Raw genomic sequence first — 27008 nt, 5'->3', positions numbered from 1 at the left:
GGCCAATCAGCGGTCAAGCTTGGTCCCCAAGCTTCGGCCTAGGCCTTGCTGGCCCTAGGCAGTCCCCACCGACCGAGATAAGGCCTTCCTCTATGGTGGCAGGGTGGCCGGTCAGCCAAGGCAAGTTTCACACTTATAGTTCTGGAAATTACACTTTGACCCCTATTTTATTTTTCAATCTCATTTTGGACCTTTCTTTAAAGCACCTCAACCTTTCAACTATTCCATTAAGATCCATAAGTTTTAAACTTTTCATTTCACCTCTGAAGATTCAGAAAAAAATATCTTTTTGACCTTACTTGGGCAAGATTAAGAAATTACATTTAGGCCCGGATATATGTAAGATCATGATTTGATTGCAAGTCCTTTTGTTTTGACTCGAAATCACTTTAGGGTTGATCCCTATGTAAAACTTGAATTCCCTCGGGGTTCCGTTGATTTCTCAGATGTTCCTTACGATCATTCGATCTTTTAGGCTGAATCACAGCTTAACTGTACCGAAAATCGTTTCTGTTTTGACCGCTTTTTGTGTCATAAATCTCATCTTGAAATGCTCGTCAACGACATACCTTTTTTCTTAGATATATACGTTCCGAGGTACTCTCTTTCATTGACTCGATTATTTAAAATTATTAAATTATTTTTTAAATCTTTAAACGCGACTATTTTAACATCATAAAATATGAGATATTTTAATATATTATTCATCTTGACTTGGGGTATCAAAATAGCTTTCTAGGCTCACTAGATAGAAGAAGTGTAACCTTACAAATTAATTTCATACGCAACCTTACAAATTAATCATAGCTTTCTAGACTATATAGGTTGGCTCTCTGGGTAGCTTTCTAGGCTCTCTAGCTTTCTAGACTTTTTTTTTTTTTATTAATTTCATACTCAACCTTACAAATTAATTTGGTTATAAACTTACATAGTTTTATCAATTTCATACACAAATTTTTATATGTCAAATAATGCATTACCTTACAATTTTGGTCAATTTATACTAAAAATGTTAATAAATTTATTAAATGATTTTTGAAAATTACATTTGCATAAATTATTTTCAAAAAATAATTATGATGTTTTATAGGGAATTAGGTGTAAATTATTTTTGAAAACAATTTTATAAATATTTTTATTTCAAATTTAGATTTTTACATCAAATAAGAAACCATTTCAACATTTTTTTTTTATCAAAACCATTTCGACGTTGATCCAGATAAAAGTGGGTTTTGTGAAATCATTTTTAATTATTCATTAATTCTTTTAATTACTCACCTGAGGTTTTTTTAATTATTCATAGTTGCTAATGTATTTGAAATTACCCTAAAATCATAGGAAATGCATGAAATCATTAATGATGAACATCTTAAACATATCTTCAGAAATTATTTTAGCAAAACATTATGGTGTTTGATGCAGATAAAAATGGGTTTTATGAAGCAATTTTTTTAAAATATTCATTAATTTTAATTATTTAATACTTGTATGAAATTGACTAAAATTGTAAGTTCTTGTATAAAAAGTGACTGAAATTTCAAGGGCTTGAATGAAATTACTAGAAAAAAAGTTTATATATAAAATCAACCAAATCATGTATCTTCATGTGCCTAAAGATGTTATAAATGTGGTTTTTGTAACATCCCGAAAATTAGAAATAAATAATAATTATTAAAACAGGTTATGAGGTCATTATTAGGTATTTGGAGATTTAGGAAAAAAATTAATGATGAAATTAATTAGGTGATTATTTATGGGTTTAAAAAAATAATAATATTAAATTATTTGTATTAAAAGGAAATTAAGGCAAATAATAATATTATTTGGGAATATTTATGAAAATAGTAAAATAAATTAATTTAGTGGAATTTCTAGAAACTTGGGGTGTTAGTGGAATAAGTGAAAAAGGGAGTTAGGGGTGTATATGTTTTCAGAAGTTATGGGATTTTAAATGTAATTTTCGAAAATGTCATGAGGTTCCTTTAAGATTAATGGGGCGTGTATATATTAACTAGGGGTGTACATGGTTCGGTCTGGCCGATTTTGGGCCAAGAAAATTAGTCGAACTGCACATGCGGTTTGCACCTATAAGTAAACCGACTAGTCTGACTTGGTGAGGAGATACCGCACCGCAGATTGTAGTGTGGTGCGGTTTGATTTTCGCGATTTGCTAGAAATGCAACAACTCTCAATTTAGTTTGCCATCACCAAACTTCCACACACGCTCATCGACTAAGATTTACTCCAAATAATAAAAGCTTCAAACCCATCTTATTTTAGTCAAGATATTGCAGTACCTTGATCGAAATGGCATCGTGAGCTGGTCTGGTGTGGCGGGCGGCGGGGGTCAGTTCGTCGCAAGCTTCGTCACTCTCGCTTCGGTCGGTGTCTGGGTGCGACAGGTGGGTCAAGTCCATGTGCGTGGCAGCAGCGGCCAGCGGAAGGATGGGTCGATTCGTCGCAAGCTTCATCGTTCTCACCTCAATCGATTTCTAGGTGCGGCGGGTGAGTCAGGGCCAGGTGCGTGGTAGTAGTGGCTGACGCGGGCATGGGTTTGTCGGTGAGAGACCTGGTGCAGTGAGAGGTGCGTCGCCGTCGCCGACGCCGATAGAGGAAGAGGGGGAGATATAAGTGATTTGGGGATTTAGGATTATTAGTTAAACACCCCTCTCCCCTGTCGTGTTTCTCATTTTATAATTTATATTTTATATTATATATATTTTAATATAATTAAAGTATAATCGGGCGGCTCGGTTTGGTTCAATTTCAAACCGAACCGCCAACCTTCAAACCGTGAAACCGCAGTTTGGAGGTTTTCCAAACTGCATCGAATCGTCTCTTTAAAAAAATCGTGCGGTCCGGTTTGGTGTGGGCAGTTTCCGCAGTCCACTAGTTTTTTTGAACACCCCTAATATTAACGAAGGAGCAGCCAGCGCAGCTGGCACGCGCGCGAGAGGAGGCATGCGCGGACACATGATCGATTCTTGGCTGGTTCATGCGTGTTGGAGGGAAATTGGTTGATTTTTAATCAGCCTCAGGCGCCAAAATGGAGCCATTTCATGTGAGGCGGTGGGTAGCATGTGGCTGCCACGCGGCACTTGCTGAGCCGCTTCTTTTTTTGCCTTTAAATGGCCATTTTGCAGTATATGTTCGGGTAGAAGAAGTCGTGAAATAGTAAGGGAAAATTGCAGAAGAAGATGGCGCGCACAGTGACGAAATGGAGAAAATTTGGGAGAAAAGTCAGGATTTAATGCGGTTTAAGTGAGTTTTAATTAGCCAGGTAAGTAGAGAAATACGTATTAATCATTTTGTACGGTCAAAATTTCATTTTGGGTCCGATTTTATTAATTTTGGGAGTTTATGTTAATTTGCAGTGTGTATTAATTTGGTGGTGTTTAAGCATGGAACGATGTAAACAGCTAAATAGAGGCAAGCTCCCTCTATCCTTGCGATCTCTTTGCATTTTATGAACCCCTCGCATTTCCTTAATTCGTTTTGATTTCGCGTATTAATTATACAAATTGAGGATTTATTAGCATGATTTAATCTAAAATAAATAGGAGAATTGTTGGGGTTTTATTTGCGATGTGCCTACGTGAGTAAAAAGTATTAGAAGCGTTATATGTTTAAGAATTTTATATGGCTAAATTATTTATATTACACGGTTATATTTACTTAATGTATGATTTTATTAATTGCTAAGAAACATTTTACTTCGCAACGGGAGTGTAAGAAAGGCAAGGAACGGCTGTGTAAAGGCAAGTTCCTAACCCTCTCCTCATATTCTTTAATTCTCGCGAGAGACTCCGTGGTTTCTTGTATTTTATTCCCTCATTTACTCCAATTCTGCATCTAGCATTATTTATTGAGTTATTATTCATTTGTTTTAATTTAAATTAAATCCGGGACTTCTAGGATTTTATTTATTGTGTACTTACGGGGGTTTGTATTGCCCTCACTCCTTATGGAATGATGTTGAACCCAGCTTGGGGATTAGGTTCTTAGTGGTACGAGTTATTTATGGATTTCTCGGGTTTATTTATGGTTCGGCTAGGGCTATCGAGCAGTGGGGCAGTGGTCAGCTGTCTGGTGACATTGGAGTAGACTATCGTACGACTCTGATATAGATCGTCGGGCGGACACCCCTAGTCACTGACCATTGACCGGTGCCGGACACTGCTGGTTAGCTCTGCCAATATGTGATTTATTGCATGATTTGATATGTTGTATTACCGTTCATGGTTTGATATGCACATGGGTACAGGTTGCTTGTGGGGATATTCATTTACCGAGTATGATTGGACACCGACATTCTAGCTTGGTTAGTTTGCATTTGGCACGGGCATATGCATCGTATGTGGTTTATTATGTGAGCAGAGCATGGCCTGATGCCTGGATGTATGGGCGTCAGTGTATCACGTTAATGCTCACTACGCCATTGCATTTTATGTGCATTACATGATTACTGGTTGTACTCTGGTCTTGGACGGGAGGACTGTTTCGAGGGAGCCTACGGCTCGGTTATTCTATAGCTCGGCTGTCGGGAGGACCGACGCGAGCATTCGGGTAATGGGAGCACCGACCCAGGATGTCGCGCACAGGTTTGTGTTGATATATGTTGCCTTTCAGAGCAACGATAGGTTGGTATAGGATTTGGTTGTCATGTGTCTTGTGTGGGCCCCAAGGACCGGTATGTGCTTTCATTATGCTTTTATACTATGTTGAGCATCTCATGGCTTGTGTGTGCTTGAGGGTTAGTGTTCTGGGAAAAGTTTATTGGATATGCTCAACCTTTATTTCTTTATGCTTGCTGAGTCTCTCGACTCACTTTGCTTTCCATCATTCCAAGTAGTGGCAGTATGGGCCATGGACAAGGGAGTCAGCTTCTAGCGGCAGAGTCGATATAGTGTACAGGCAGTCCGTCAGTCCCCGTCAACTTTGATGTTTGAGTAGGATCTACTCTTTTATTTTCGACTGTGCCATGTCATTTATCGTGTCTCGTGTATGTTGGCACATGAGTCTGTATTAATTATTTATCTTGTGACCGCTGTGCTAGCGGAGTTCTCGTAGTGCATGCATGTATATAGCTTCGCTTCCGTTGTTTTAATTCTTGTGTATGCATGCCAGGGTAGTTCTTGTCTTATGTTTCATTCTATCTTTCCCTTCCGTGGGCACTCCTGTTCGGATAGTTCGGGTGGTTGGGATATTCGGGCGGGGGTGTTTATAATTTTGTAGCTTTATTTCTTTTTTTTTTTAATATAAGGGGATATATATATATGTTCAATGCATTGTTTATCTATCTCTTATTTTTATATGGACAGATGTTATATATGATCTTTTACTAAAAAAGGTATATAATATGCTAAAAAAATTGATATTATATACATACTTTAATCACTTAATTATTAAGAACTATATATATAGATTGACCATATATATTCACTCAATTAAGCTAAATCTAGTGTTGCATTGTCATTCACATTGGCAAAGGCATCTAACTTTTTAATTATAGGTAATATACTTGTTACTTTGTGTGATTCAAATTAATTGATTTTTATTAATAAAGGCCATCAACTTTGATGACCGACATGTGACATTTTTATTGATTGATTAAGTGGCTGGTTATTGTAATCCATTGATTCCTCTTATTTGCCTAGATCCAACGCCCTCGTTCATTTTTCTTTTTTTATAAATGTTGGTTGTTCTAATTCCAATTGGTAGAGAGAGTAATCAAAAGCAAGAACCTTAACCCTAATTTTTGTATTGCTTTTCTATGAAAAAATCACTGGGGTGTGAGAGAGCCACTAGGGTGTGAGAGAACGTTAAAGGATTGAGTGCTGGGAGATTGCTCGGGTTCTTAGAGTATCGTGTACTCTATTTTATCTTTTTGTTTGCGATATTGTAAGTATATTCGTTTGTATCTTTGTAATCCCTTGTTTTTTGATAATAGTGGATTGACTAGGGACGAATACCCTGTCGTGAGTAGAATCCATTTACAAATCCGAATACGTAAGTTCTCTGTCTATATTTATGTGGGTGTGTTAGTGTTCTTTTTGGGATTATCGCCCTTGCGCAGTCTCCCACTGCTTTTGTTTTTGATTTCAACAGAGAAAGCAAATTGCATGTAGAGATTTTGTCTCATCATGCAAGACAAGAAATCGAATATACGGCCTATTGATACAAATCTCAATTTATCGTGACTCAACCACTTGATTCGTGCCCTAAGGGCTCTTAGTGTTATTTTTGGTGTTGCTGTCTTTGTTTGTCTTGGTTGACGTTGGTTGACGCCAGCAGGTTCATCAATACTTTTAACTTGTTATCTAGGTTTCGTAACTCTTTAAATGGCCCAAGTTGAACTCTTTAAATTTCAATTGGTATCATGAATTCTAGTGAAGCCGAACTACGGGATATATATATATATATATATATATATATTGAAGACTCTTTACATCTCAAGTCGAGTTGGTTGTCACAAGGATTGGTCAATTAAGTTTCATCTTTCAAAAAAAGAAAATACTTTAATGAGAAGAGTTCACCATCACATTACTTAAGAAATCCATCTGCAACCAAAATTTTCAACAGCCAGTGAGCTAACTCTCAGCAAATTCTACCAACCAGTTTGCCTTGAAACATAGAAAAACCGCAACTTTTTTGATCGATTTGTAGTGTTAGATCACAATCCATATTCTAGCTATAAGCTACTATACACACAGACACACACATATATGTATATCTGTTGCTTAAGACTGATCATCTTCAGCATCTGTTGAGAGTGGTGTGATTGGTGGCTGAAATGGCGAAAGAGGAGAAGAAAGAAAAAGTTGAGAAAGTGATTACTGCTTTCTATAAGGTTAATTTGCATTGCCCAAAATGTGCTCATGATATTAGAAAGCCTCTTCTGAGAACCCCAGGTTACACTTTGTACACTGATTATTTCTTTCTAATTATTATTATCTTAATTAATTAAGAGTGTTGATCTCCTCATAATGACTAAATTTCCTCTCTCTCTCTCTCTCTCTCTCTCTTTCTCGGATAGAATTGCATGTTAATTTCATTTCTGTGTTTATTACTGCAGAAGTTTGATGTTTTACTTACTTTTCAATTACTATATCTGCGTAAGCACAGATTTTGTATATATACTTGAAAGAAAATGGGAAACCATTTTTATGGAAATTAGATTTCTATGATTAATTGCAGGCTAAATCTTAATCATCGTGTTATTGTTCTAATCAATTAATTATCCTAATTAATGTCCAGGGGTTCATAGTGTGGAAACCAAATTTGAGAAGAGTGAAATTATTGTGAAGGGTGCCATCGATGAGAAGAAAATTCATAAACGAATAGAGGAGTTGAGTAAAAGAAAGGTCGAGATCTTGCCAGGGCGCAAGGAAGAAGTTGTAGAAAAGAAGGAAACCAAAGTAAGTACCTCTACCCAGTATAAAAAAAAATAATACTATTCTATATGATGTCTCGGATCAAATTAGAGCGAAAATCCCATTCGATGCTTAGTGTTAACACCCACACTAACATCTTGAAATAATACTATTTTCTGTTCATGCTCGCAAAAATATCATAGAATAATGATACTCGGTCCGATTTCTCAGATTATATAACAGGCTAAATGGGGTGAAAACTGTTCTCTCTTAATCCGATTTCTAGAATTGAATAGCAAGCTAAATGGGGGTGGGTGAAAAGCCCCATTCGGCCCATGCACTTCGTAGTCGCAGGATCACACTGCCTGCTATTCAAGTGTAAGTGAGAACAGAAAGAGTTGAATTGAGATTTCACCCTCCATTGGGTCCGAGAAATTGGAACCGATAATAGGGTCCGACATCATATTTTTTCATGCATTCTTGCTCCAATGACTAATTTTAATAAATTTATATTATCAATGCAAACTAAGTAATATAATTGATCAGTTTTGATTGATTCTTACATATTTTTGAAATAATGACAACTCTTTGTTCATTGGGATGATCAAGACAACTCTGCGCACAACAACAATTAAAGCTTATATGCACTGCAGCAAATGCGAGCATGATCTTCGAAGGAAATTACTGAAGCACAAAGGTCTACACATACTCGATCTCTGGTTACGGCTCGTTTAATAGAGTTGTCAATTTTCAGCTTTCTTCATTTTTAATCTTTCGTGTCAAGTAATTAATTAATTGAAATCGCTTGTGAGACATACATATGTATGCAGGTATTCACGACGTCAAAACGAATTTCAAAGCTCAAACGGTAGTGATTGAAGGAACTATCGAGTCTGAAAAGCTCTTGACATACATGAGAAAGAGAGTTGGCAAGCATGCAGAGATTGTGTCTCCAAAGAAAGAGGGGGGGAAGGAAAAGAAAGAGGAGGGGAAGGAAAAGAAAGAGGGGGAGAAGGAAAAGAAAGAGGAGGGGAAGGAAAAGAAAGAGGAGGTAAAGGTAGAAGTGAAATCCATAGAAACCACAAAAGTTGTGGAATTTAAGGAAGAGAAGAAAGTGGATGCCAAGGCTGCAGAAGGAAAAGTTCCATACTTTGTTCATTATGTTTATGCCCCCCAATTGTTTAGTGATGAAAATCCGAATGCTTGCTCAATTATGTAGATCAAAATTAGGTCAACAATATGGATGATTGCTTCAAACACTTAGTTATCTTCTTGACCATGTGTATCTCTGACTGATATGATATTTTCAGTGTTAAATGTCATCCTACGGGTGTTCAAACCCTTTCTTCTAAGTCTTGGCATCTTTGTCAGATTAGAAATTCATATCTCAATTCACTTGATAGTAACTTTTGAGTTCACTTCGATATCCCTTGTGACACTGCGAGCCCTTTTCTAAAATATGTTAGCGGAAGGTAACCATAAAACTTCCTTATAGAGTACACACGTGGAATTTGGATATCACTTGTGTTTTTTTTTATCTGGGGGAGGTGGTGGTTGGTTCAGGCATGGCTGGGGTGGTTATTTTCTTGGGGCAGTTGTGGTTTTGGGTTTGTTTTGCTCTTCTATCTTTATTTATTAATAAAATTAATTCTTGCTCACTTTCTATAAAAAACAAAAACAAAAAACACTATGGGGTCAATCAATTCATTGTGTTATTTTGATTTACTTTGTCTTTTTAGGTGTTTGGTTTTATTTAGAAATATGCTTTATTGGTTGCTCTTTGGAGTTTTTGGGATTACCACTATTGCATGGTTTCCTGTCACTCGGGTTCTTGATTTCATCAGAGGAAGTAAATTACAGGTAGAGGTTTTGCCTCACTGCGTAGCGCAAGAAATTGAACCCATGATTTATTTGTGTGAATCATAACCTATCATAATTCAACCACTTGACCTGTGTTCTGGGGGCTGCTCTTTGAATATCTTGGCTAAAGTTTGCCTCAATGCATGTCGTCTTTGTGAAGCCATATTTTATCGTAATTATAGGTTTTATTTACTAAGAAAAACAAAAAAAAGTAGAAAATTGAATAGAGATGAAAAATAATTACAGCCACTTCATTGATTTTAACACCATTAATTTTAATTGTGTAATGTTGTACAAGAATCTATAAGTAGAATTGATAAAATGATCTGAACCCGAAGAGAGAGTGAGATCAAAGGCTATTTGACTAGGATTGAATTAATCGGGTTCCAGCCTTGCCTTCCCCAACTCCAATTCTCTGTATATATAGGCACATATTATTTATCCTATTAAATATAACAAAATATAAAAATATTATTTATTTTACATATAGAAAAATATATATTTGAGTTTTTGAGGAAACACTGACCCCACATCCTACACCTTGCTAGGCAAGATCTGAGGTGAAAACCACCTCTGCCTCAGACTACGGGGTGGGAAATTGGAGTTTGGGGTAAGGGACAAGACAAGCCTTCTAGCCACATTCCCTATACTGTCTACCAGCTTGTAGTTTTGCCAATTGTGTTTTCATGCAAGAGGGTGTAGTCTTTTTCTTTTTTTTTTTTTACTTTTGTTGGGAGGTTCAAAAGAAACCAAGGACAAATGGCCCTAATTAAACTGTCCCACCAAAGGGGGAGAATGTATTGAGGCAAAGCTAGAGCGAGGGAAACCTTGAAGAGAGCTTGCAAAAAAGCATGGGGAACCAGAACCAAAGGGAAACAAACTGACAATCCTGCTTAGACTAAATAAACAGAAAAATCAAAGAACAAAGATAAATGACACAATGAGTAGATCCAAACAAAACAAAAGATACAAGAAAAGTGCATCCGATGGTTCTTACGCAAAACCTTGGTAGAGCAATTAATTAGTCCCTGATAAAGAGAAACAAAAAGAACATTTCTGGAGCAGTCCAAGCCTAGCCAAGGGCTTGTAGTCAATTGACTTTCATGAATAAGAACAACTTAGGGTGTATTTAATAGTATTTAGTTGGAAAATAAAATATTTTTCAACTTGTATAGAAAATAAAAATTATCTCTCCTAGATAGATTTTTTTATGAAAAATAGGATAAATAATACTTTAATGGTTGTACCATAAAATTCAATTTTTTGAAAAATATAGTGTCAAACAGTAAAGATAGAATTCAATTCCTTAGATAAAACATTTTTTATGAAATTTTTATACTATCAAACACACTCTTAGATCATTATGAAAGGTTATTTAGAAATACAAGCCTTTTTAGATTAATAGAATAGTAGTGACTGACTGCATTGTATTGTGTGCATCAGTGTTAATGAGTGGAGGATAGACATGGATGCATGTATTTGCGAGTTTATAAATACCTAATGAAGAAGAAGACGACGACCCTTGTACGTACCAAAATCTACAGAAAACATCCTAATATAATTAGGATGTACAAAATGAGTATATGCTAATTAATTGTGAACATCAACTAGATGACCAGGTAAATGATGAGGAATGCAAGAAGAAGAAGAAAGAGACATTAGGATGTACAAAATGAGTATATGCTAATTAATTGTGAACATCAACTAGATGACCAGGTAAATGATGAGGAATGCAAGAAGAAGAAGAAAGAAGAACAATGAAGTATTGCCAAACAATGGCCAGGTGGGGCTGATGGACAGAAGATTGCTTTGCAAATGTTTGTAAGTTTTGCTTTAGGTAAGAAGACCAAATGTAAGTAAGCTTAATCTCCATTTACAAGGAAAGGAAAAGAATCATATCATCTTATCCAAATTGCAATTTTCAAACTTGTTACAGTGAAAGCCAGAATCATCAGTGGTTGCTAGTTTGTGCACTCCTTTGAATAATCCAGGTTAGCTTATCTACTCAGAAGAATCATATATATTATTTAATCAAATTCTGCAAAAAAAACAGTGGCTAATTACCACGCATGTCGGTAATTGGATGCGTGCTTTCTTTAATTTATACATCTTCATGCCAGAAGAACTAACTGACTAAACAAACTCATTTGATCCATTTGTTCAAATTATTTTAGCAGATTCCAAAGTTTCCACTCAAACTCAAACAAGGTTGGAAACCCTTGCTATATATAATATCCATCTTGATATAACTGAAATTTTCACTTGGAAAAATAAAAGAAAGAATATATAGCAAGATTAATCTTCCCCACATAAACTAACCCGGGAGAGAGAGAGAATTTTATAGAGTAATATATATATATATATATATTATTTATTGTAATTAGCTTAAACATACTGATATGCATGCTTTCTTTAATTTACAGAAAAGCCGTGGATCAAATAAGAATTATATATGTATCTTTAATGTAGAGGTGCCCTTAAACTATGTAGGCAAATCTGTAAACCTAAACCTTCTAATTAAGATCTAGTATTATTTTGTTGGATCAAAACCCTAGAGTACTTGTGACGTTAAGAGGATAATATAAATCAACCATTTTATCCACTCCTCCACGTTAATTTTATGATAGATGTTGTAGACATATCTATGTATTCAATAAGCAAAAGATTCATTGAAGTTGCAAAAACGAAAGTAGTGATGATCAAAGGGTTGTTTCCATAGACTAAAGCCTCAAGCCATTAACAAGAGTTCTAATTAAGTTCAAATAAAGAGCAATAAGAGGAGGATTTTTCACAAATCAAAGAGAAATCAAGATTCACGTCGAGGGAAGAATGAAGAACTAATTGTACAAACACATGATTACAGGTGATGCATCGCGAAGATGTTTACTCAGTGCACACCTACAGAGTAGAAGATGGGGGTATAAGGACGGTCTGACCTTTGTGTCTTGACAGGGTCAGAAAGGCGGCCGGCCGCCTGTGTTCACTGCCCAGCCGTCCACCGGCAGCTGAGAATTTGGCAGATTCAGAAAGGGCAGCCCCAAAGACTGGTCAGGAAAAGGGCCGCTCAGCCCTCCGCCACCACCTTCGCCGGAAGTTTGAATCTGAACTGCCTCATCTTCATCCAAGGGCAGCCTCTCATAGGCCACATTAGTAAACGAAGTTGCAATGACTATAACCGGTCCGGAGGCAATCAAAGCGCCAACAACATTCCCTCCAACAACCTGGCCTTGCCCGCCGGCCAAGAATATTGTAAGGCTGGTGGCGCCCGGCGGCGCCGGCGGAGGCAGAAACGAGCCGGAAAGCGACAGTATCTCGAACCGCCCTTGCAGCGTCACGATGGCTCCGGCCCCCGCCGGCTGCCGGAGCGTCACGTTGGTCACGGTGCCGCTGCCGCTGAGCACGCAAATCCCTCTTTGCCGCTTCCTCGCATAGGTGGCGACGGATTCGAAGACGTCGCAGCCGCTGCCAATCTCCAAGATGTGAGCCCGGAGAGTGTTGGCGCTCTCTCGGGTGATGATCACCGGCGGCTTGGGCTTGTTCTTGGAGCCGGCCGGGCGGCCTCTGGGGCGGCGACCCCCGAAGTCGCCCGGGTTGGAGGTGGCGGTGGCCGGGTCGAGGGCCCCCTGGAGGGAGGCGCCATCGTCGTTCTCACCGGAAAACTGGTTGTGGGTGTTGTTGTCATCGGAGTCCGGCTGGAGGTGGAGATCGGGCCTCTGGAGGTGCTGGACAAAACGAGAGGCTGATCCTAAGTCTAAACCAGCCATAATACATACAAAGAACAATAAAAGTATGATCGATCACTATGCAAATTAAAAACAGTGGCGATTATTTTATGGGCGATTAAAGAAGTGGCCGGTGAGAGGTATATCTCACAACTAGCAGCTAGCAGCTATCTATCTAGCTTGACTTCAAACCCTAGAGCGAATAGAAAACCAAGGGAATAAATCAAGGTGCAGAGAAAGACACAGAGAGAGAGAGAGAGAGAGAGAGGGGGGAAGCATATAGTGCGAAACATGAGCTTGCATAATAATTCAGTAGGGTACGTATAACATAATATATATGTATATATATATATATTACCAATTAATATAGAATATAATATATAATACTATGGAGAAGCTGAATGAATGATTTGTACATGGCTGTAGTGAAAGTGAGAGATTTCATCTCATAAATATATGGGGGCCGGAATGATGTGAGATGTTTGCAAAGAGCCTACATTTTTTTATTTTTATTTTCCATAATGCTTATAATAAGGCTAGTAATTAAGGTTAACCATTTAAAATTAGTAAAACAAAATGATATAACGAGGTTATAATTAATTATGTTGCTGCTGTTCCCATGGAGTGGTGAATATTAAATTAAAGTTAAAAGGAAATTATAGCACATGTAAGGGGAGAGGGAGAGTTAGATACATCAAGCCAAAACCTTGTAAAAAAAAAAAAAAAAGTAAATATACGATTGAGTTACAAACAAGATTAACAGGAGCAAAATCCAAGGCAATGAACCAAAGAGATAGAGGTGGGGATGGTCAAAATATAGCTTAAAGAGCTCAGTGCCTTAAGAGGGTCGTACCTTAATAAGGAAATGGGATGACCCAAAGCATGGTAATTCTCTTGACATATTTTCCAAAAGCCCTAAAGCTAGAAAGAAGAGCTCTACACCATATATATATATATAGTCACCAGCTTCTGATATGGAATAGAGGGACCAAAATCTCACAAGCTTTCTAATTATGGGTTAATCTGAATTTTCTTTTTCTAATGAAGTAATGCTTATCATGTATACTTTTGTAGTTTTATACCTTGAAATTAGTTTGATATACACACATAACAAAAAGAAGAAGAAATTAGTTTGATTTGTAAGTAGGGCCGGACCTTCCATGAGGCCCATGAGGCAACTGCCTCAGGGCCCATGAAAATGTCATGGAAACTTCACTACTTAGGGGCCAATAAATAAAGAACATTTCCATTTATAAGGGCCTATTTCCTAGCCTAGCCCAGCCGCCCACCCTCTTCTCATCTGCAAAGTTTCTCCCTCCCTCTATTTCGCTTGCTGCCCTAGCCCTACCTCTCTCGCTCCGTTGTGCCTCGCCCTCGCCTCTCGCTTCTCGTTGTTGCTCATTCGCCGGTTGCTCGCAGCCTCTCTTTCCTCTTGTTGAGCCGTCGCCCTTAGCCCTCGACCTCACCCTCAACCTTGACCTCGCCCTCGCCCTCACCTTCTCGCTCTCGCCCTCACTCTCTCGCCTCTTGCTGCTTGATCGGCGGTCGCTCGTCCTCACCGGCTCGCCTCGCCCTCGTGGGCAGTGGCTCACTACTCAGTCGCTCGCCCAGCAAGCATCACCTTTCGCTACTCTGCTCGGTCGCTAGCCCTTGTGGATTGTGGCTGGCCGGTGGCTCGCTGCCTCTTGCTCCATTGCTCACTGTCACTAGTGGCTCGCTGCCTCTCGATTGCTGATTGGCTCATTAGATTCACTCTTTCAGATTTGTTTCAACTTTCAGCGGTTATATTTGGGGGGTCCGTTTTTTACATTTCGCCTCAGGGCCCCAAAAACTCAGGTACGACACTGTTTGTAAGTAATCTTACTGATCTTAAAAGTCGAGTATATTTATATGTTTCTTATTTGTATCCTATATATATGTGTGTGCTTGCTACAAATTCTAAATAAATATTTAGTTTGTTTTTATAATGATATATATACATTAACCCAAGTATCCAAATAATATATATATATATATATATATAGTTTCTAGTTTATCTTTTAAGGTTGTCCTTTTGTTCCCTACTTCTCTATTCAGTATTTTCTAGTCCAGTTTCTTTCTCATGTTCTTTGATTCTAGTAATTCATATTCTATGAACAATGACTTGTTTCTTTTGTTCTCTTTTCTTATTTCTAAACCAAGAATGGCTTGTTTTTAGTTACCAAGGAAATTAAGAATATAATGAGTCTGATTATTGAATAATATCCACTTTGATCACTTTTCAAAGAAATATTTATTTCTTATTTCAAGCATAGAGAATTTTATTAGCCAAAATCATAAGACATCAATCTCTGTCACATGAAATTTTATATATTTTTCATATGTCACAATCTTTTTTTTTTTTTTTTTTGTAAGTAAGAAATATATTAACCCTACAGTAAAACCACCCAACCCAAAACATGTACCTTTCCCCCCCCCAAAATACAAGTAGCCTTGAGCCGTCTTGTACTCCAATTTTTAAGCTCTAAACCTCGATTGATGTTTAATAATTTATTTATTTTATTAAGATGAATATATAAGTCTTGATTTTAATAATCACTCATGTGCAAAGGGTATTCTCTTTTTGTTGGATACAAATATCATTCACACGATCATATTTTATGCTAAGTTTTTGTGACAATGTTATTAATTAGTCTTTTCACTCTTAAACTAAGATAATTTATTGACAAACAACTAAGTTTCAAAGGCACCGCAAAAATTGCTCACGGGAGTAACTTAAATTGAATTGTTACTTTGATATATAAAAAAAAAAAACATTTAATTTTGTTTTTCTTTTTGCTAGGTACAAGCATTTCTTAGAATGATTTGGCCAAATATTTTATTTTTTTGGTAAAAAATAATTTTTAAGATTATCGTCCTTACACGGTATCCCACCGTTTGTGCACTCGATTTTGATAGAGGAGATATATTGCAGGTGAAGATTTTATCTCACTAAGCAGAATAATGGATCAAACCCACAATCTACTTGCGTAAATCTTAACTTATCGTGATTCAATCACTATACCCTAAAAGTGAATAAAAATAATTCTTATAGAAGGAACAATAATAAGACCAACAGGTAACAACTCAAGCCAAGACATTGATGCATATGGAAATGCAAGTTTATGCATTAATCATTACGTTAGTAAATTAAGGGAAAATTTAGGTGGAGTCAACGAAAAATTAATTAATCTATAGCTAGCTAATCAACCAATCTGGCTATATATATGTATATATATAGAGCTAAGTTCAACTCCTGGAAAGACGAAGGGACAGCAAGCATGGGCAGTGCTGCCGCGGCGGATGGAGACCCATTTTCTTTTTTATTCCTAAGGCTTCCTCGTCTACTACTCCATTGACTAGTCAGGCCCCGCTGAGCAATAGGCCACCAATGCCTATGTCTAGGCCTCCAACAAGGAGGGGTTTTAAAATTAATAATTATTTTTTTTATATTTTAAGATGTAAAAATATTAATTTTATTTTACGATAATTTTTTTTAAATTTATTTTCTGTTTATTTTATTATTTTATTTAAACGAGAAGGTCTTAACTTTCTAAATTTATAAATTATTTTTCAATATTAACAATATATAGATAAAGAGGTACTCAACTTCTTAAGTTTATAGATTATTTTTTAATATTAAATAATAAATAATAGAGTGTAAACTAGAAACGTAACGAAAAAAAGATAAGAAGTGATATTATTTTAAAAGAATAATTTGATAAAATGATTTTTTGAACGATAAAAATTTCGTTTGGAGAATCTGCACTGTTATTAGCATTAAAGAAAAAAATAAAAATAAATTAGTGAATTTTTAATTTGTAAGACCTGTCTGTAAACACGTTACATTTTGTACTTATTTAATTTTTACATTTTTAAATTTTTTTTCTCTTGTCTATATTGTCAATTAAAAAAGATTTATTTTTTAGACTTGAATACAGACATTTAATTAGTGTTTTTGTATCTCAAAAAGTAAACAAAGTAAAAATTAAATAATTTTTAATATTTATTTATATTATTAAAATGCCACTAAACGAACTCAATCTTGTTTTCTTGTCTAGAATCACAAATATTCTTAAGACGCCCGGACTATAGTTATTGCGGCGACCATTTTTTTTCTCTTGTCTACCATATATTGTGTTTAATTTAGGACAAACAAATTAAACACAATATATGATAGGACATATAGTATATTGATGATGCAAAGAGCATCACCCATCATAAAACTTGAGAAATTTTTGTATAAACTTAGTCATCTATCTAGTGAGGTAATTAATTGGATTAGTCAACCTTCACTATCACGGGCGTAGTCACGTGTGAGTTGTTTGAATTTAATGTAAAAAATTAATTTTTAATAATAAATTAATAAAAAAATTACAACCCACCCCAAAATCTATAATATACAATTTTAGATTTCAAAAAAAAATTTCAGCTTCTCGTTACATAAATTTTTGAATCCGCCCTTTGGCTACTTAGGTGTGTATTCTTGAGTTTTGGTAAGATGATATTTTACTAAAGGCAAAATTACTATACTACCATCGGAGACTACTAACCTAATGTCGCTACGTGCTTGTCTTAGGAAGCGCCACGTGTCCTTCAAATTTTCATCCCATATTTGATTTTGAACGAGAGTGACTCGATCAATCGAGATTCTCTCCAATGTCTTTTTCAAAGGTTATCCTATCTTTTCAGAGTAAGCTATATGCTATCTTTAAATAGAAGTCAACTTCTACAGGTGTGGGGATCTAACTATTGAGTGACTTTCTATTTCGAGTATCTTTTTTTACTGACTTGAGCGTCGGAGTCATTTCGGAGAATTAAAGCCTTGCCTTTGCAGGTACTTACTTCGAGATAGATCTCGATAATCAATCTAGTATCATCAAATTTATGTATAGAAGATCCATAAGAAAATATTTATAGTACTTGAGATCAGGCTTAAAAGACTAGGCTTCGAATGAAGTGGAGATTTCTGAATGGGGCACTTGGAATTAAAGCTTGCAAAACATATAAAAAAGATCCGTTGATGCGAAAGTCAATAAATTAGGGAAAGTGAAGAGGGTGTGTTCTATAATGAGAGTAACAAAGTCAGAAAGTATGAGAGACCTCAATAATGCTGAAAATATGATCAGCTTAAGATTACAGAGATAAGGTATTATGACATGTCACACAAGTGGGTATTTGTATGATTGAGAGTCCATAGGCTGCTAAACATGATGGATAACTTAAGATTAGAGAAGTGAAGGTACAATGATATGTGGCATTAGCACGGTTTCTTAATTAAGATATGAATTAAAAAAATAAGATATAAAAAATATTTTAAATAAAAATATTTTTATTATATTTGTTAAATTTATTTAACAACTCTTGAAAAAGAAATCACGTGATTTCTTATTTGAGATTATATCTAGATAAATTTATTTCTCCTCCTCATTTAGATAAATTTATCTTGAATTTTACAGAAAAAAAATAATACATATACCTCTAATACATTCAAAAATATTTAGCAAATAATTTTATAAAAATATTAAAATACTTCACATGCTTATTTTGATTATTCTATAGGTTGGTTTGGAAAAAATCTTAATCTTATCTTCATACAATTTTATCTTACTCATTTTAATAAAAGATTAACTAAATCCATAAATTATTGGGGTTCTATGCTCATCAAGTCTTAAGTTTGAGATGAGGTTTAAAGGGATGTGACAAGGGTCTTATCTCTCTTAAAATATCATATGCTTAAAGATAATTCTTAATTTCAATAACATTTTGGAATTGGGAAGCATAGTAGATTAAACCAACAAATTGAAATCTTGAGACGATGAAGCCTTAACAATTAGGCGGTATTCTTTTTATGTTTCAGTTTTGAGTTTTGAGTTTTGAGTTTTGAATTCATTTTTAGTTTTGTGTTTTGAGTATTTATTTTGAGATTTTTGAAAACGTGTTTTTTTTTTGTCATTCTGAAAAATTATTTCTAAAAATAAAAAATTAAAAATGCGTTTATTTTGAAATTTTGAAAGACTATTTTTTTTGTTATTATGATATTTTATTTAATAAATTTAATTATTAAATAATAAAATTAATTCTTTTAATAAAATTTTACTATTAAAGTAAAATAATAAATTTAATCAACAAATTACTAACATACATCTTAGCAATAATTTATGTTAAATTATACACTTAATAATATAACATATGTTATCTTATATTTTTAGTTATAACATAGATATATTACATTTTTAAAATTTTAAATAAATATATAATTTTATTTTTAAAACTTAATAATAATTTTTTTAATTCTATTTTCTCTTTTTTATGTTTTTTTTTTATCTTTTCTTCATTTCTTTTTTTTTTTTTCATTTTTTCCTTTTCTTTTTTCTCATTTCTTCTTCTCCAACACCTCGCATCTTCTTTGGCACCGACGACCACCGCCGATTGGAGATATAGACGATCAGAACCTACCATTAGAATCTCCAAGCCAAGGGGTTAACATACCCAAAAACCAAAAAGATCCAACGGCCAAATCTCCTTAGATTTAAAGTTAACATTTGACCCACCTGCTTATCGCGCTACCAGCCACCATGGCAGATGGTTTCGGGTGATCTGAGATAGCCACTACACCACCCATCGACCATTATACCTAAAAATAAACAAGAGAAGGAAGATGAGAGATGAGCGAACAGAGGAGAGATGACGAAGACCAGTAAGATCAAACGACGGAGGCGGTGGCTGGTGTAGTCGATGTCGATGGTGATGGCGGTGGTAGGCATAGTCGATGGCTGTTCATGACGGTGACGGAGATGGCGAGTGCAGTTGATGGCTGACGCTGGAAAAGAGAAGAGAAATGAGGAGAAATGAGAGAATGAATGGAAGAGAAGAAATGAGAGAGAGAGAGATGAGTGATCTGGAGTTGGGGGGCTGAGATTGGGGGGTTGTGTTGCGTGCATTTTCTGTGCTTTGGCATACATTATCTTCTTCAAATTAAAATTAAATGACAAAAATTCAAATATCCATCACTTTTTTTTGTTCCTTTGCTAGCTTGGACTACTTGACACATTTCAATATGTTGATATAAGAGATGAATGTCTAGGTGAATGTTAAAAACAATTTTAATGCAAATATAATGCTAACATGAAATATTTTTCATGTTCTAATATTGTTGTGTGCAATAAGGGAATCCACTAAATAAAATACGCTCTACCATCCATAATAAATGAATTTAAATACCCATCCTTGTCAAATAAATTAGAATATGACCACAATGCATAGATTTGAGCCACCAAATGCAATTATAATAAAATAATGATAAAATTAAATTTTAAATAGTAAGTATGATATATGCAATTGTCACAAAATGATGATCCATGCTTCAATATGCTTAACATGAGAGTAAATAATGTTTTTAGGAAGAAATCCCTCACTCTGATTTGCCTGATTAAGTATTATATCTATTTGTGTCAATTTTTCTATAACTTGATTGTTTTACTCATCAAAATGATCCCCCGAGCCTTAATTTTGGCCTTACACGATCTTGAGCTTCAAAATAATTATTTGAAATCTTTTACATTTTTATATAATTTTTTCTAATCTTCTTTTGCTTTTTTTAATTTTTCCTTTTCTTTCTAACACGTGAAGCACACGTGCATTGGACACGCCTGTGCATGGCTTCATGCGTCTCATGGATTTGCTGCTCTGGTTGCGTCTGTGGCTCTAGTCATTATTGGGTTCATCGCTACAACTTGTCGATTCCTCTCCTTTTAGTCTTTTATTTTTTCTCCATTTTTTCTCCTCTTGTACTTTTCTTAGGTCAAAAGGTAAAATCGCTCACCCCAAGCACCCCCACACCTGATTCGATAGGACGTGAGAGGAGGTTAATTATGGTGACTCAGCCGGACGCAGTAACTAGACCCGAGCTCACTGCGCACAAGGAGCCCCCCTCACTTTACATAGAGATACCCCACACTGCCGTTAACGAGATTCGATCCTTGATTTTGGTCCAAAATTCACCACGAAAGATATTTTGTGCCCCCTTCTTGACCAACTAGACTACCCATACGAGCTCCTCTTGTTCCTTTCTTATTTTCCCTTTTTCTTTCCTCTTATCATTAATGGCACCAGTAGAACGATTTTTCCAACAACACGAGTTTCCCAACAAACCCCAATTCTTGGTTTTTAAGCCAATCGAAACCTCTCTTCCTCCCTTACCTCCCTTGTTCATATTCCTCCCCCTTTTGGCCAAATTGAACCTAGAATCCGACCAAACTCTTGTGAAGTTTATTTTTTGTCCAAGTCTCGAAACTACGTCTAATTGGCACCAAAATTTAGCCCTAAACCACCAATTAGCCCGTCATGAACTAGGAGCAAAAACCCCTTATTAATCCTCACATAAACCACCCAAACCCACTTAATCGATCAAAACTGAATGAATTTTGTAGAGAAAAGACTCAACCACCCCTTGTTTTAATAGCCAAAATTGAGCCAATTCCAACCAATCAGAAGTCATGGTAGGTTATAAGGCCATAATTACGTACCCCATGTGCCAAGCCTTCTTGCAATGCCACGGTGGTCAAATCTTTCAAGCCTCTTATCACGGCACTTAAATCTCTTAAACTCTCTTTCGATGGTTTATTCAAAAAAGATATTTGTATTAAATTGGTATCTCATCAAATCCATATTTGTTGTCTAGTAAATTTCAACTCCAAGTTTGGTGAAATTAAATGTTTGCCTAAGGGATTTTTCTCATTAATTTTCTACCCTTCTATTGGTTGGCTCAATCTTTCTTTCTTTCTTTTTTTTTTGGGGGGGGGGGGGGGGGGGGCGGCGGTAGCTCAATCTTTCTTACTTTATATTTGGGCAATCCTGATGATCTAACTGCCCCATTTCTCATCATACATCATAGGCAAGCTTTCTTAATTTGTCTAGAATCTTTGTTAGGACTTATGATTCCCTCAATCTACTCTATATTCGGGCAATTCTGAGCAAACTGCCCCATTTCTCATCATACATCATAGGCAAGCTTTCTTTGTCTAGAATCTTGTCAACGATGATTTCAGTTACACCTAATGCATGGTTGGGGTTTCTTGTTTGGACAATCCCAGGCTATAAAGTCTTTATTTGTCACATTCATGGTACCCAATTAATTTGACCACGCTAACATTCTCTTCCAATTAACGTGGTTTTTTTCCCAAGACTTTGGACAGTACAGACCATTTGGACTTGAGTTCCTTTAGATTCATCTTTTAAGTCATCATCATATCTCCAGTTTCTAATTTTTCTGTTGTTGATTTCCTTGAGTAAGATAGTGGCCTAAGATGCTTATATATCGAGGTGAGTGCCTTTGGTTTTGCTTGAGGTGGTGCTAAAGAACCTTGTTGAGGTGAAAGCTAAAGGTATGATGATCATTTGAGGTAGTACTGTAGACATATTTGCTAATTAAGGAGAAGGCTAAATATTGTGTCGTCTAAAGTAAATGGCAAGTGTGATATTGTTGGCTTAAGTTCGTGTTTGGGCAAGTAAGCATATAATTAAAACTAGCTTAGGGTTAAAAAAATGCTTGATTCTCCTGTCCCTATCATTAACCAAAACCAACAAAGAGCAAAAATAAGATCGATGACATAATTTTCTTTAAAAATTATATAACATTGAATTTAAATATAGTTATTTGATCTTGTTTGTTTGTCATTTATAATTTATTTAATTATCTAATTATTAAAAGTACTAGACTTTGGGTTCAAATCAAATATTGGACTGAATAGATAAGTAACTCTTGAATATTTTGCATTATGTATTATGATATATATATTTTGTGTTGTTCTTTTTCCTACTTTATACATAGATGATAATCTACCAAAAATTTGGTAGATATTCACTTATAGTTATTTCAAACTTCATGTGCAACATAATTAGGGTCATGCAATTGGTCATGCCCCGCTCGATCTAAAATCTAGTGATCAATATAAATTTTAATGAATTTGGGATAGATCTCTTCTCCTAAATCTCATAAGAGCACCTACGAGGATAATCTTAATCCTCTTAATTTGTTTCGATGACGATTCCTAGATGCCCCTGAATTGAGAGACCTATTCCTAAACTAAGAGGTATCTTCAAGTGGCTACAAAAGAGAAGGATTTCTTCTTTAAACATTGATTTCACTCCTATTATTGAGCTCTTTCTCCAATCACTTAGCCCTTCCACTCTCTCCCTGTCCGACTTAAATATCATATGGTTTTTCTAGATAGCCTAGAGCAGTCTCGCCATTTATTTTCTCATACATTAGTCAATATCTGAATAGTCTAATTGAAATTTTAGTCATTTGATATGTTTCTTTTTTATTAAAATATATTGGTGATTAGTTTCTAGTATCATTAGAGAAGGAACTAGTATTAACCTTTACTATATTTTCAGTTTGCTCCATAAAAAGACAAAAAGAAAAAACTCAAAAAGGGGTATGGTTGATTAATTTGGTGAGACCTTTTAGTTATTTTTCAAGATGATAAAGGTGCATGGGTTGATTATTGGGGTGTACCCACAAAAAGTCCAAATACCTAATGATTCATTACTCTTGAGATCGTAAGATTTAATTGTATATGCATGACTAAAACATCACTAAGCCATCTTGTAAACTTTACTATTCACCTTTTGTCACTTGGACTATATATCTGCTTGATAGTTTTAAAAGGATCAAGTAGTTGATTAGAAAGTCAATATTTAATTTTCTCACATTATTTGGAATCTAAAGTAATGAAAACTTGGTATATCTACTTGTATATATTTAATTGTTATAAGGAGAGAAATATTTAGTGAAAGTAACTACACAAATGATATTTGAACATTCGAGAATGATATTTTATATGACACTTTAGTATTAGTGACACTTTATATTATGTATCTAATGAATATAAATATACAATTTATCAATGCATCACTCCCTAGTGCCCAGATAAAATTTTCAAAGGACATTAAATGCGGCATGTTGACATTAACAAATAACAACAATTATCTTTAATATTTTAATGTAGTATTTGTTAAAATTAATAACATAAAATTATATCAAAATAAAATTAAAATATTTTTCAGATCAAAATATGAAATGGTCAAGATAAAATTAAAAATTATTTTAAAATTTTTATTAAACTGTTTGTTAAATTTTTTGAAATGCACCGCAAGACACGAGCGTTATTTTTTCTTATTTGTAAGAATTAAGATATGCTTATTTTGAGGAGAGGGGAGAGATAACCATATTTTAAAAAACTCAGATTTGAAGTTACGTGACTTTTTTTTCAAGAATTATCAAATAAGTTTAACAAATATATTAAAAATGATAAAAGTTTAAAATACTTTTTATATCTTATATTTTTTGATTTATATATTGATTAACAAATACCACATAAAGTAATAATAGTAATAATAATTTATGAAACGAATGAAATTAAATACAGTGAAAGTCTATGTACGAAAAATTGTCATGAATGGTCTTTTCTTTTTGGTTTACGTATCATTACATAACATCTTTTATTGTTTGACTCCATAATTTTAGCAGAAGAGGTAAATCAGGTACTCAGTAATCAAGTTTTAATTTCAAGTACATCCGCTAACTTGAGGCCATAATACCTATCTTTGGATCACTCTTTTACTGCTAAACTATCTCATGAGAGAATCTTTTCCCAAAGGATATGTATGATATGGAGGTAGAACTAGAAACAACTGGATGGGAGGACTTATAAAAGAGTGGGATATGATCACGAGGTGAGGGGCCCTGCGACCTGTCTCTCTGCTTCATGTTCATAAATTAATCCACAAAACCCCCGGGGAAACCCTGCATTACTATTAAGGAGTCATGGCTAACTCCGCCTAGACTCTTTGTGCGTGTCCACTTCATTAATTAATTAATTAATTAAGGATGAATAATGATTCAATTATTTAATTGACTTAGATGAGTGGATAAATCCAAGATGACTTAATGATAGCAAAAGTAAAGTTAGGTACTTTATCTAGTTTAGTGGTTGGGGTGGTTGAACTTGGCAACATAACGGCAACATATCGTCGGGCAATGTGGCAAGATAACGTTTTGCCCGACACAGATAAAATTAGAGAGGGCGTGGACTTTGGCAAAGACTTCACCCCCTCGCCCCTACCCACCCCCATATTTGCTAGTGTCGACATCGACAATATGCGAACATCAAATCACCCATTTCCCACCCTCAACTCTACATGCCCCCCACATTATCTTTACTTTTATTAATTGTGTGTTTTTTTTTTAAAATGTAAAAATAAATTTATAAATTATATGGAGCAAATGCACAAATTCTCTTAATATTTGAAAAATGACAAAGATCCTATTATTGATGTTTAAAATATAAGTAAAAAGATATATTTTAGTCTTATGGCTTTTAATTATTTCTCTCTTTTTTCTATCGTCAATCATGGCTAATTATCTCTCTCTTGTCGGTTTTTCTCGTCACAAAAAATCGACTGTGGTTGTCTCTCTTTTTCTCCTTTCTATTTCTATTTTTGTTTGCTCTCTTTCTCTTCCATTCAATTCAACAACAAACACAAGTTTGATCAGCATTGTTGCACTACAACAAATTTTAGATTAAGAGGCATTTAAAAATATCTTAATAGATAATTTATTGGGGCATTTTAACTATTAGGGCACTAATAATAATTTCGCGTGTAATTGTGCCCCCAAAACATATTGAGACACTTACAAATGCCTCAAAAATAATTATAAATTTAAGTTTGTTGCGACACTTAAAAATGCCTCAAAAATCACTATAAATTTATTTTTCATATCCCCACAAGACATTCTCTTAACTCTAACTCACTTCTCTCTCAGCTCGAACCCTGAACATTTCCTTCTTCTTACACACGCATGACCACCTAATCTACACATCATCTTATTAATATATGTGCCTATGTTTATTTTATAATATATTTAAGTTTCATTAGAATTATTCTATTGGGGCACTTAAGATTTGTCTATTAGGGCACTTCATCAGAGTGTCTTGTTAGAATTATTTTAATGGGGCATTTCAAAAATTCTGCCATATTATATTTATCTATTAAGACACTTAGATTTGTCTATTAAGGCATTTTATTGTCGTGCCTCATTAAAATTGTTTTATTGAGGCACTTCTTTAAATTCTGTCTTAAAATGGTATTTTATAGGGCACTTAATTGTTGTGCCTCATTAAAGTTATTGTATTGGGGCACTTTTTTATATTGTGCTTTAAAATGGTATTTTAGAGGACACTTTCTAAAAAATGCCCTAAAAAAAATGCCTCAACAAATTATTTTTGTTGTAGTGTTGAAGATTCTACTTTAACCATCACCAAAAATTCTACCTTAACCATTGGCAACCAATTCTAATTACTCTTTTGCCGGACTTTCTTGTTGAAGACAAAGGTATCCCCCTATTTTTAAGGGATGAGGAAACCCCATCATTGATAGGTTTCTCTCTCTCCTCAACGATTTTTTCTGTCTCTCTTCATATATCTCCTTGCAACGTTTACCTTTCTTTATCTATCTCTCTGCATCTTTTTTATCTCCCACACTAGTCTCTCTAATTCTTTCAATAGCCTCATCGACAATGGAGTTGTCTTAGGCAATCACAAACTTTCCCAACAACTTCATCAACGATGGTCCCTAATAGAACCCTGATCTCCTTATTCTCTCTTTTACCATAGTTGGGTTTCCATTAGTGGAGCTTTACCTATAGAACTTGTTCCTTTTGTTCTTCCCCACATCAACAATTAGTAGTGGTTGGCGAGGTTGCCGACCACCATGACAATTCTTTATTCTTTATTTTTATTTTTTTTATAATTTTTGAGAGACACTAAAATGAGAGAAAAAGTATATTTTTAGAATTAAAAGAAAATGAACAACCGTTTTCTAATATTAGGAGAAAAAGTGGTTAACCTCATGGGAACTATTTGTTTCCCAAATATCAAGAGATGGTATATACTCAAAACTTAAGGATGGTCGGTGTAATTTATTCAAAATAAAAAAACTTGTGAACAACACTACTCCACCATTTAAA

The 27008-nt window shown here is 34.9% G+C and overlaps 2 protein-coding genes across 2 annotated transcripts; one reads left to right on the top strand and one right to left on the bottom strand.

Moving 5' to 3' along the window:
• The first annotated feature begins 6668 nt into the window (after nt 1-6668).
• LOC127787116 (heavy metal-associated isoprenylated plant protein 4) lies at nt 6669-8725 on the top strand. The gene is made up of 4 exons (XM_052314986.1): nt 6669-6911; nt 7258-7418; nt 7983-8070; nt 8204-8725. The coding sequence occupies exons 1-4, from the start codon at nt 6794-6796 to the stop codon at nt 8590-8592; spliced, it is 756 nt and encodes a 251-aa protein (XP_052170946.1). The 5' UTR covers nt 6669-6793; the 3' UTR covers nt 8593-8725.
• A 3183-nt stretch (nt 8726-11908) lies between these two features.
• LOC127814056 (AT-hook motif nuclear-localized protein 23-like) lies at nt 11909-13256 on the bottom strand. The gene has a single exon (XM_052355281.1). The coding sequence runs from the start codon at nt 12995-12997 to the stop codon at nt 12188-12190; it is 810 nt and encodes a 269-aa protein (XP_052211241.1). The 5' UTR covers nt 12998-13256; the 3' UTR covers nt 11909-12187.
• Between the last annotated feature and the right edge of the window lie 13752 nt (nt 13257-27008).

This window comes from Diospyros lotus, chromosome 12 (genome assembly GCF_014633365.1).
Source record: "Diospyros lotus cultivar Yz01 chromosome 12, ASM1463336v1, whole genome shotgun sequence".
Taxonomy (NCBI): domain Eukaryota; kingdom Viridiplantae; phylum Streptophyta; class Magnoliopsida; order Ericales; family Ebenaceae; genus Diospyros; species Diospyros lotus.
Note: the sequence above shows the minus strand (reverse complement) of the source record. Positions and strands in the feature narration are given on the sequence as shown.